Raw genomic sequence first — 12,266 nt, 5'->3', positions numbered from 1 at the left:
CAACCTATTTCTAATAAAATTTTGAATAAAAGATTGAAGTTTCTAATAAAAGATTGATAAGATACCTCTAGTCAAGCACAATGGCACACACCTGTAACCTTGGCAACTCAGGATACCGAGAAAGGAGGATCAAAAGTTTGAGGCCATCCTCAGGAACTTAGTGAGACCCTGTCTCAAAATTAAGAGATGAGGATGTGACTCAGTAATAAAGTGACCCTAGGTTAAATTCCCAGTCCAAAAAAGAAAGATATCTCAAAACCCTTGGAATGTCTACTTTATTCCAAATAACTGCATGATACCCGTGGGGATCTTTCCAAGCAGAGCCCTAAATCCAAAGGAACCAACTTGCCCTTTGAAACCATGTCCTTTAACTTTTACTGGAATCATTGACATTTAGAAATTTTTAGGGATCATAAACATAGACAAAGTAACTTGATATACACCATTTCAAAATGTTGCTAATTTTTTTAGTTACCTATTTCTACATCACAAAACACTCCAAAATGTACAGCTAACCCCAATGATTTCCGTTATTTCCTATGCCACAGGCTAGTCAAGGCTCAGCTGGGTGGCTCTTCTGTTCCACATGGTGTCACCCAGAGTCATTCATGCGGCTGCAGCCTAGCTGGGACCTGCACGTCCCAGGGACTCCACTCCCTTGTAGTGTAGAGCTCCAGGCTGTGGCAGGGACCGCATCCCCCAGCAGGGTGATCGCACTCTTCACAGGAGGCGCTAGGAATCTGCAGAGCAGAAGCAGGTGCTCTGTGACTGCCAGACCTGGTGCTGGAGGTCCCAGGATAGCATCTTGCCACATGCTGTGGTCAGAGCAAGTCTCAAGGCCAGCAGCCCTGGGTGGGCGCAGGCTCCACCTCTCCTGCTAGGGTGGTGTGTTTCCCAAAAGGCTGACTCTCCACAGTGGTTGCTCAGAGTCTCCTACTGAGATGGCCGCAGAATCAGAATATGGAATTCCGTGTTCTTTGGAAAGCAAGCCACCATTAGATTACAGTGAGGTAGTTCCAAGAAGTACTTCAGTAACTAAAATTCTTAACGGAAGTAAGAATGACTGTCCTTTTCAAATTAATTTGCAGATTAGAATGATTTCAGTTCAGCTATCCAAAATTAAGGGGGTTTTTTGTTTTGTTTTTTTTTTTTAGAGAAAGAGAATTTTAATATTTATTTTTAGTTTTCGGTGGACACAACATCTTTATTTGTATGTGGTGCTGAGGATCGAACCCAGGCCGCACGCATGCCAGGCGAGCGCACTACCACTTGAGCCACATCCCCAACCCCCCAAAAGTAGGTTAAAGTAATTGCATCTACTCAGAAAATAGAGGAACAATGTTCAACCAAAAAAATCTATTATAAATAATAATTAAAACTATTGCAATGATTCAAAAATAGAATAAGTCCTTTTGAAGAAAAATAGAGCACACACAGAAATCTGAATATATTTCAATAATTAAATGGCAAAGGGAGTTATGTATGCCCTTTGGATTTAGGAACTAGAAAAGTTGATTTTAGAAACAGTTAAAAAAAAAAAACACCATCTGGAGGTAATCTTTAGTTGTTGGATAACAAGAGAACATATAAAAGGTAGCATGATCAAATATAAGTATTTCACAGACCTTGTACACACCTTCAAGAGAAGATCTGAGGCGGGTGTGCTGGGCGCTAGGGTTTGCCTGTACCTGTGACAGGCAAAGCAGGGTGTCTAAATTGCACTTGGGAGCTTGGCAAAAGCACAGCACCTCTGCAGCAGACAGACAGCCCACACACGGAGCACAAGGGCCAGCAGGCGGTCATCAGCCTCGGGCATGGCAGGGCGGGTGAGCACCAGCTCCACCTGTGGCAGGTAGAGAACGACCTGGCAGCTCTGGGAAGCAGAAGGTGCCCTTCAGAGCACCAGGGCTCCTTTCCCACTCAAGCACAGCACCATGCACAGCTCACCCAGAAGACTGCACCCCACTGCTTAGACACTTCATTCCTGAGAAGTGACTATTCAAAAGAGTGAAAAGGTGTTCTGTAGAGAAATACTGTGTGGCATCATTAAAACTTAATAAGTGAACACACTACCTAATTCCACCCCAAAAGCCACATGTCAGAGGAAAGTAGAGCCATCCCCTGGGTCCAGAGGAGGAGGTGATTGGGTGCTGAGCGTACATGCTGTCAGCCCAGCTGCAGTCCTCCCAGGCCACAGTGGGAAGCTGAAAACCTGGCTGGCCACGGTTCAGGCTTTGTTTTCATATGTGCAGTTCCTTTCTTGAGTGGGGCGAGCTGCCCTTTGCTCTTCAGAACTCCCAAGTAAGATGCACTGACCTCGTGCAGCAAGGCCCTTCAGCCCTGGCAGCACAGCGCTCAGCCACCCGGGTGTGGACAAGAGCCTGTGTGTGTGGACGCCCTGGCTCGCTCCTCTAACAGGTGTTAACTTTCCCATGATGTGGAAGCACTGCGCGTTCCACGGAAGCTGGGATTGGGATTTTGATGCAGAAGGAGCCTCTGACACTAGGCAGTGCCGCAAGTCGTAGCTCCCTCAGCCTTGGGACCCTGAGTGGGGCCATCAGGGCTGTGTGCTGTGTTGCTGAGCCACATGGGGGACTTACCGTGTTACATACATTTTCAGCTTAGAGTATGCTTAACTTGGGACAGGCTTATGGGATGTCACCCCATCCCAAGCATGGGGTGCTCTGCCGTAGTCTCCACCCCCTCAGGTTTGGAGACAGGGACAGATCCACTGGGAAAGCTGGCTGTGGCTCAACCATTGGGGGGGGGGGTGCGGGGGGGGCGGGAGTGGAGTCTCTCTAGAAGCCCTGAGCAGCTCCCACATATCAAGTGTAGTTTGGAGCATTTGTGGCATAGATGTGACCAGAAGCAGCCTTGAAAGGAGAAATAGCAAGCGGGTGGTCAGAGTCGGGATTCCACACCCCCAGCCGAGGAGACCTGTGATCCGCCGCTCCACATTTTCCATGGCTGGCAACCGCCACCATGTCCCCAAAGCCATCGGGGCAGTTCAGGCACTGCAGCAGGAGTAAGATGACCACATAAACATCCTCTCCAAAACAGCTTTCTGTGCTGTAGCTTATGCCCTGTGGGCCCTCGGTTTCTTAGATCCCATGGTAACCATAAACTTTCGTAATGAGAACTTTTTCAATTCTAAAGTTTCAGCCTAAAGCTGATGACGTCAATTTAGTGATGTGTGATGTGCACGTGTGTGTACACCAGCATAAGGGAACGGTGGGTGACAGGCTGGGTGCTCCTCACAGTAACATGATTAGAGGAAAGAAAAAAAGAAAAGTGACTGCACAAGAAGAAAACTGCAAGGTGAATGTCAATATAGAGGAAATCAAAGTCTAAGTCTCCAGCGTAAGTTAGAATTTGCTTCAGTTGCTGCATCTCGAGTCAAGAGAGAGGCCAGGGCTGTCCTTAACTTGCTTCTCAGCGGAGATTCCAGCCATTATCTTTTTGCGTTCTCCAGTCAGTGGCCATAGTGTGACCCAGAGCACTTCGTGCCGAAAGCCCAGTGCAGACCCATGCTGCTTCCTGGCGGTCGGTTAAGTCTGCTTCCTGCAGCCTGACGAGCACAGACCTCAACCAGAGCCTCTGGTTCTTCGAAGGAGCTGCAAGGCCCCAGATTGTCTCTGGCTTGTGGTTTCAGCAGAAGTGTGCTGGAACGGCGCTGCTTGTGGAGATGAGCTGTCTTGATCTAGCCTCTGGCTTCTAGCAAGTTACACCGCTGTCAGACAAACAACTTAAAAGGAGAAAAGGTTTATCTTGACTTGTGGTTTGAGAGGCTCCAGGACTTGGTCATCTGGACCCATGGCTTTGGGGGCTGTAGTGAGGCAGGACATCGTGGCAGGAGCATGTGGTGGAACAAAGCTGCTCCCCTCTTGGCAGCCTGGAAACAGAGACAGGGCCAGTGCCCCGTGTTCCTCTGCAGAGCTCACCCCCATGACCTACTTCTCCAGCAGGCCACCAGCTGCCAGGGAAGCACCAGCTGGGGACATCCAGGTCCTGGTGGCCACACCCCCATGTGCACTGTGGTCCTGATCCATCCCTGCAGCCAGGACCTGGCCACACAACCCAGCCCGCCCTTGCAGGCTTGGCCTGAGGCCCTCAGAGCTGCAGAAAGCCAGGTGGGCTCTGGGAGTCGCTCGGCCAGCTGTCTGACGGCAGCCCGAAGTTGACACAGGTAGCTGTTGACTCTGCCTCCTCTCTTAGTGTTAATGTGTTAAACATTTTTAAAATGTAGGAGCAAGGTTTAAATTAAATAAAGGGGTGGATTGTCTCATGTGAGCCACGCTGATGTCCCCCAGGCCCCACCTGCTCAGACAGGAGCCGGGGAGAGGGAGGCTGCACGTGCCGTGTGCTCACGCAGCCCTGGCTCCCGGGCCTTCGTGGTTTCCTTTGGGCTATGTGGTTGTAGGTCAGCAGTCACTTGATTGAGTGTTTATCACCATAGAAGCTTCCCCTGGACACCCTCGGGAAGATGGGCCACGTTACACAGGAGCTTCAGCGCAGGCCTGGTTGTGGCAACACGGCCCTGGTGGCCTGCCTCCTGACCAGCAGGACATTGTTTCTCCCGGGGAACATCTGGGTGGCTGCCAGGAGCCAGACTTGTCTTGGGGATGTCTTATCAGTTAAGGTTGGCACAGCTGAAGCCTTTTCACCCAGGTATGTAGACGTGGGCCTTAGAACACGTGTGTTAGGTGGGATATGAGCCTGACCAGACGCCCCCTCGGTTGCGCACAGTGAGGATGGTGTCAGCAGGTGCCCCTTGGTTGCGCACAGTGAGGACGGCGCCAGCAGAGCTCTTTGAGAAAGTGAGGAGATTAATTCTGTGACATTCTTGGCATTGCTCTTGTCAGCAGTGAAATTCCCCAAAGAGCATGACAGCTCTGGTCATTGAGTGGGACGCACTCTCTCTGGGGACCTTTCAGACAGGGCTGTGTGGCACACCACAGCAGGCAGGACCTCCCCAGCCAGGCTGCCCTGGCTCTGCCCCCACCTCTGCCAGGCACCTGGAGCCCTGAGTGAATCTGGGCAACACCCACGTTAGCTGTTGGGGTTGTCACAAACCCATCCTCTGCAGAAGTCCCAGTGTGCTGTGCTGAATGAGTGACAGAGTTGTCGTCTTGGAACTGTAGTGTTGCAGTGTTTGTTTTTCGGAAGATGAGACCTGTGGGACTTTCAAGAAGGTTCACCAAAGGACATCTGGATGGCTATGGCAGATGTTAGAAAGGGGCCCCTGACAGAACCCCACAGTGGTCATGAGCGGGCTCAACAGACTCTGGGACGCCAGGCCTGGGGCCACCCACCGCCAGCACTGCGCCTGCAACCCTGGCTTTCCTCCTGGGCTCCTGGCAGCCTCCACGTGGCCTTCCTTTTTAATTAACTGGAAGTGTGTGACCCTCCATAAGCCAGACAGGCAGGTAGCCTCGTTAGGAGGCTTACTGAACAGCCAGGGAGACAGTGGGGTGAATTAAGAACAGGGTGCACCTAAGTGCAGTTTCTCCCCCATTAATCAGCCACACAAAAGAGCTGCCACAGCACCGACGCTCAAGCTGTGCCTCTCAGAAACTAGGAGTGAGGGCTAGGGGAGGGAAGTGGTCCTGGGTGGATTGCAGCCCACGTCCACCTTGTGCAGAGAAGGACTTTCCCGTGCGTCTTTCAGCGTCTCTGGCCAGCATGGCCTGTGCTGAGAAACAACACCCGTTCAGCTCAGCCCTGGGCTCTGGAGCTGCAGGTGCCGTGCCCCGACCTTCCTGCCCGACTTCCAGGGGGTGGGTTTGCCAGTCTCTCCCCTTCCCAGTGTGTGGAGTGAGTCACTGGTGCTTGTGCTTGGGTCCGCGTGCGTGGCGCGCCAGGTGTCTCTGTTGTCCACTGCGGCCCTGCCTCTGGCCATCACGTGGTCTCAGCTGTCTGGCACTCAGCTCCTCCCGGTTTCTGTCTTGAGCAACCACACTGTGCTCTGTACTGCATACCACCTGTCACTTGAGCCTGGGAGGCCTGAAAGCCTCGGGTACGAGGGCGTCCTGCTCATGAGAGAACTCTGGATCTTATTTCAGGTCTTGACTCAGATGAGGAACTGGGGCTGCTCTGTCACCACGCATCCTTTCTAGGTGACTGTCTGCAGCTGGCTGCTGCCTCCTGGTGCTCTGTAGCCTGCTCTGTGTCTGTGTGTCTGCATGTCTGCATGGCTCCTCGCACTCTGGGCTGGGGGTGCTGGGGGCGCCTTACCGGGTGGTCCAGGAATGTTCTGTGGGTCTGGGGGAGCTTGCCGGCAGGCCCGTCTCCCTGGCCCTTATCATCCAGCTTGTTCTTCTGCACAGAGCCAGCAGCTTGGCATTTCTTAGGGTGTGGAGAGAAGAGAGCAGATTGGCTCTAGCAATCCAGGATCTGTCACTTGTCCCTGCCATGCAGCCCCGCGGGACAGCCATCTTCATGCTTTCGTTGTCAGCTTGCCTGAGTTTCTGTTTCTTTGTTTTATTTCAAACAGGGAAATAACTGATTTGGAGGGGGAAACAGATTTCATTTTGTACTAAATTCATCTCTACAAAAAAAAAGTGCCCTGGAGCTGATACTGACTCTTCTGTTGTTCTTCTCCCCTGCCCCAGACCAGAGAGTGGCGTCTTTCTGCACCCTGACGGATCTGCAGCACAGGCAGGACTTGGAAGGGGCCCAGGAGCTGTCCTTGTGCGTAGATCCAGGCAGCAGCAAAGAGTTCATGGACTCAGCTGGGTATGTGGACCCCCGTCCCACTGGGCCTCCTCGGGAATTCAGGGGAGGGACGGAGGGGACTGGCAGGGCTTCCTGACTTCCTGGATGAAGGTGCTCGGCTACGTGGCTGCTCATCTGTGCAGGCAGGTCCCATCTGCCAAGGCTGATAATACAGGGGCATGCCTCACTGGCAGAAAGGGACAGGAGGGGCCTTAGGGTCAACCTCTGCTGCTTAGTCATCATGACAGTGCCAGGCAGTGACGCCAGGCAGTGACACCAAGCAGCTTTCGGGCTGCCAGGCCATGCATGCTGTATTCCCACCAAAGGCAAGATTCCTCCAGAACCTGCCCCAGACCCAGCCTCAGACCCCGTTGCCGCCCTGCATTCATGAGTACATAGTCCGGGAAGTGGAAGTGCTCCCCTCTGTGTGAACTGAGCCGTCCTTCACTCACAAATTCCTTTGAGGTTCATGATACGTTCATAACAGGCAGGCTGGACAGTGGAGTCCACCTGCAGTTCCCAGGGCTGCACGCTGGCCTCTGTCCACACACTCCACCCTTTGCTTTCTTCCTGACCTCTGTGCCTAAGCATGGAGTGAGTCTTGAGCAGTGAGGGGACTCCCTCCAGTAGGACATGACATCACTCCTCCCCTTGCCAGGCTCCCAACGCAGGAGTAACGCCCAGTGCCAGGTTTACCAGGGGTGTCCTCCCTCACATCCCCTGAGTCTTTCTAATTAGACCTGTTTGCTAGGGAGCGCTCTCCATCCACCTTGACCGGGAAAGTCAATCAGCTGGAATTAATTCTGCGACAACTGCAGACCGATCTTCGGAAGGTAAAGAGACAAGGACCCTGGGCATGCAGGAGGTGTGCTCAAACCAGGGACCAGAGTCCATGTTGAGGAGGAGACACTGTCACTGTGGGGCGCGTAGCTGTTGATGGACAGTGAGGCAAAGGGAACCTCGACAGAGGTTGAGTACTGGCCTTACTGACAAGAGCGCAAGTTTGCGGGGTCCCAAGGACAGTGGGAAGGTGGCTGCTGAGGGGCAGTGGGGTGATCTGAGCTGAGGAGAGCAGGATCCCAGGAAAACTGCGTCAGCCTTGGGGAAAGTCACTTCAGCTGCCTCTTAAGACCAGAACTTCCAGCGCAGAGGAGAGCCTGGAAGAAATAGGGGGACCTGAGGATGGGGCCAGAGGCATCAAGAGCAGGAACAGCCCCTGGCCAGCCACGCCCCACTTGGCCATGCCCACACAGCACCGCAGGGCCGCTGGTGGACCAGTGGTCTAGTCAGATCCCTCTGGCAGCCGCTGCCAAGCTCCAATGGGGCAAAGGACTCTCAGCCCCATAGAGCTGGGGCTGGGGCTTTACGCTTCTTGTCACTGTGTGTTGCAAACTCCTGGTGGGACTGCTCTGAACTTTTTAATCATTCTTACATAGTTTTGAGTGGCACATTTTTAAAGATCAGTGTGGAAATATAATGTAGCCAGAAAGCATGTAAGGGAATGAAAGGCCCTCTGGTCACTGAGCACACCAGGGGCACATGGCTTCTGTCCTTTGTAGCGGGAGGCTGCTTGGGAAGCTCAGGCACATCAGGTTTCCCTCCCAGCTGCCTGCTGTGATCTCCCTCTGGGTAGAAGATGGCGGGCACCCTGGTCATGAAGGAGCAGGAGCGTGGTGGGGTAAGCGGAGAGGCAGTGGACTGCTCACCTGTCCCTTTGTCATTAGCAGGTCCCCTCCCTGAAGGAAGCACGCCCCCTCCCAGAGGTCAGGAAAAGTGAGAGCAGGGACTCCCAGGCCCCCAGGGAGCAAAGGCCAGCCCCTGACATTGGTGTGTTCCTGCAGGAGAAGCAGGACAAGGCCGTGCTGCAGGCCGAGGTGCAGCACCTGCGGGAGGACAACCTGCGGCTGCAGGAGGAGTCCCAGACGGCCGCTGCCCAGCTGCGCAGGTTCACCGAGTGGTTCTTCAGCACTGTGGACAAGAAGTCCTAGCCAGCGCCTCGCCGGGCCACGGGGCCTGCTGCTGCCCCCCCAGCCGCAGCAGGGTCCTGAGTGTGCTGTCACCAAGCATAGCGTTTGCTGTTCCATCCCGTGCAGTGCCATTCACCCCAGCAGGATGGGGCCTGGCTCCTCCAGGCAGCCACAGAGGAAGCAGTGAAGTGCAGATGAGTGTAACTCACAGGGCGGGGACGTGAGCCTCGTCCACTGAGACCCTCCTCGGGCTCTGAAGTGGGGCCTGGCTGGGCTCACCTTGGAGGCAGAGGCGGGCTCCATTTCTAGTGCCAGCCGCTGAGGCGATGCCGAGCAGGGCCCTCTTTGGGTGTTAGTGTTGTAAAGTAGACACAGAGACGAACAGTCAGATGTACACTTTAATGGTAAAGGTGCTCTATTTTTTTGGATGTACAGTAGCTTTATTTCCACAGCCACATTATCATAGCAATAAAGAGGGAGGCTTAGTCAGTAGTTGGAAAGCTTCATGGGGAAGCACTGGCCTAACACTAGTTCAAATGCAGTTACTGTAGAGACTTATTTATTTGCAGGAACAAATGGTGCCTGAATATTAACAGTGTTCTGATTTTTTTAAAAAGATACTATGCCTTGTAAATGGCTCGCCGAGTGGTCTGTAGTCGCTCGACTCTTAGCTCACTGTGTATAGTTGCTTTGCTGGAACGAGAGATCCACTCACACTGGAGCTGCCTGTGTGCTGGGAGCCAGGGGCTCCCGTGGGCAGTGCCACATCCGTGTATCTTTGTACAGAAGCTCTGATGATGTGTCTTGTATTTAACACCCTTATTTAAGCTTATTTAACCTTGAATTGTTAATTTTATAAGATGTGGTCTTACCTGCACTATGAGGAGGAGGGAGGCAGCAGACAGCTCGGGGAGGACGGGGCACGCCTAGGGCAGAGAGGCCACTGGGGGGGACCACGGCTGGAGGCTGCGAGGAGCAAGTTGTTGGTATTGCTTTACCATTTTTAATTGTTATATTTGAGATGAATATACATTTTGCTTTTTTAATAAATGTTCAAAAGAAGTCCACGTAAGCAACAGCCTTGTCGGGTGGATGTAGACCTTTTATGATCTGTCAACAGTCTGTGGATTTATTTTGGGTCATTTAAGATCTTATTGTATACTGAATACCGTTTAGCTGCCTTGTTAGAGAATCCCAGGCTGATTTAAAGTAAAGAGTAACTAGTATTTATTAGTACCTGCTCTGTGCCAGACCCTCATCTGTGCTTCTTGTCTCATTATTGAATCCCTACCGTGTCCTTGGCATGGCGTCCCGTTTTACAGCCAGGTTAACTGGGGCTGGGCTCACATAATGTACCTGGGTTGTCTTCTTTATTATCATCTCATTCACATAACGTGTTGTTCTTATAGCACATACAATAAAACTAGTCCAGAGTCATCAGGAAGAGGATTTCACTGGATTTCAGTCCGGCTAGGGCCAAAGACATGGACAGGCACCTGGTGGGAAGTGGGCACTGCAAGGGACACAGCCCTTGGCCTTCTAGAGATGAGACCACAGGCAGAGCTGAGCGGGTGCCAAGTGGTTTTTAGGCTGCCTATGAGGGGCACACTAAGCAGTGTCCTTAGTGCCCCCACAGCTGTAGCACAGCTTCACACCACCTCCAGGTGCTCCCAGGGAACAGGACACCGCAGGCCAGGCCAGTCTCCTTGTCCTCCCTCCCTCTCTTCCTTCTTACCGTGTTCTGGGCACTGTGCCAGGAGCTGAAGACCCCACAGGGCTCTAGATCACTGTCCCCACAGGAGTCCAGTCTAACCTGGGGTGCGGTGCTCAGACAGGTGGACACTAGAAGGCGCTGCAGGCTCCAGGCCCTGGCCAGCCCTCTGCTCTACACAGCAGCCCCCAGAGCAGGACCCTGGCCTCGCCCTTCTTAGAGGGAAAGAAGCAGGACATCGATGGGGGCCCCAAGGCAGGACCATGGAGCAGGAAAAGGGGACGCAGGGTTCTATGGCCCTGAGTCCCAGCATATTCAGGGCCCACCAGTGTCCATGCTACCTGCAGGACAGGTGGTGGGTGGATGCGTGGGTCAGCCTAGCCATGCCACTAAGGCATCATGGGCCTGCTGCAGTTTTATCTTGTCCTAAGTCAAAGCCACTGACGCAGGAGCATGGCGTGCTGTGGACTCTAAGTGCACTATTCTGACTTCTGAAGGAGAAAGTGCCGCAGTCTGGCTGGGCACAAATCACGAGCCACTCAAGCAGGAACAAACTTTATTTCCGAACTCCCACAGCACTCCACACACACTCCCCTGGAACTCTCCCGAACACCACCCACACGGCTCCTCCACACACCAACACACCATCCGGAACTCCCTCTCCCGGAACTTCCCCAACCAACGGGAACTTCCCAGGCAATCCTCCCGAGAACTCCAAAGTAGCGGGTGCCTGAGGTGGACAGTAAAGGTCTAATCTACAATTGAATCAATCCAGCATCATCTTAATGGCTCGCCTCTCAACCATGACTTCTGGCAAAATGCCAGGGGCCATTCCGACTCGGCTGAGGCTCTCAGCAAGAAAGGGTCATGTGAGTCCTCAAGCTTTTTCCGTACAAGGCATACTGTCTCTGTAGCATATTGAAGTTGTGTTCACTCCCCTTTAAAGATGATGAGTCCATGCTCGGCTTGGTAAGGCTGTGTCATAGCTCAGTGTGCCAAACCCAGGTTCAGGGCAGCCAAGGAGGAGAGAGACGCAGTGAAGCGGGGTTTGCAGAGGGAGCCGCAGAGCTGCTGGTGGGTTGGAGACAGGAGAGGTTTGACCTGGGGATGAGCCCTGAGCTCCATTGAAATCAACAAACTGGTTGTTCCATGAGTGTTTCTTGGCTTTGGTGAAAGTCTAGCAGACCGTGTGCTTCTAGCAAGGAGCGGAACAGCTCTTCAGCAGCACTGGTCAGGCATGGGTGCGTCTGCTGCAGAGAGCAGCCAGTCAGGAGGATGCAGACACAGTGATGGAACCCCACTGAGGTGGCCCACCCTCTGCCAGCTCACTGTGGACAAAGCCAGCGACATTTTTTGGAAAAGCAGTCCTCTGCACTAGCAAAAGAACAGTCCCCTCTCAAGTCCGAGACCTGCACAAGTCATGCTGAACACATGGCCCAAGTGATTTTGGTCTGTTAAACCTCTTCAAAGGGACATTTCCAGTTGGCATCAGGCCAGAGAAAAACCTCCACACACTCCTAGGGTAGCAGCATGGCATCGAGGCGCACACCACTGGCCACAACAGGCAGATCCAGGCGGAGTCTCTGCTACCACTGTGTAAAGCCCCTGCATGACTGCCCACGCTGACTTGCTATAACTTGATTGGTACAATCTAAATGTCAGAATGTATCCACTAGGAATTATTTTGGAATAAGCAGGTGTTTTCTCTCTGCTTGGAGAACCCTGTTGTATATCAAGACCATTCTGATGTGTGACAGTTGAAGTTAATTGGCATGTCCAGGGTCTATCCCTGCTGTTCTCTGCAGCAGGGGGGCATATTAAAGCTGCAGCCACAGTGGAGCAGGGCAGAGCAGCCCGCCTCGCCTGCTCCTCGT

At 53.0% G+C, this 12,266-nt stretch overlaps 1 protein-coding gene across 4 annotated transcripts in view; it reads left to right on the top strand.

The window, feature by feature from the left end:
• The window catches only part of Sipa1l2 (signal induced proliferation associated 1 like 2), a 79,895-nt gene extending 69,978 nt beyond the window's left edge, over positions 1 to 9,917 (top strand). The window contains exons 18-21 of one of the 4 annotated variants that reach the window (XM_048800371.1): positions 6,063 to 6,116; positions 6,612 to 6,735; positions 7,466 to 7,547; positions 8,556 to 9,917. In XM_048800371.1, coding sequence (XP_048656328.1) covers positions 6,063 to 6,116; positions 6,612 to 6,735; positions 7,466 to 7,547; positions 8,556 to 8,702 — 407 coding nt within the window. In that variant the 3' untranslated portion in view covers positions 8,703 to 9,917. Of the gene's footprint in view, positions 1 to 6,062; positions 6,117 to 6,611; positions 6,736 to 7,465; positions 7,548 to 8,555 lie in introns of those variants that run through there. The other 3 variants (XM_015504328.2, XR_007346499.1, XR_007346498.1) reach the window with 3 other exon arrangements.
• Positions 9,918 to 12,266: the final 2,349 nt, after the last annotated feature.

The sequence above is a fragment of the Marmota marmota genome, unplaced genomic scaffold (genome assembly GCF_001458135.2).
Source record: "Marmota marmota marmota unplaced genomic scaffold, marMar, whole genome shotgun sequence".
Taxonomy (NCBI): Eukaryota; Metazoa; Chordata; class Mammalia; order Rodentia; family Sciuridae; genus Marmota; species Marmota marmota.
Note: the sequence above shows the minus strand (reverse complement) of the source record. Positions and strands in the feature narration are given on the sequence as shown.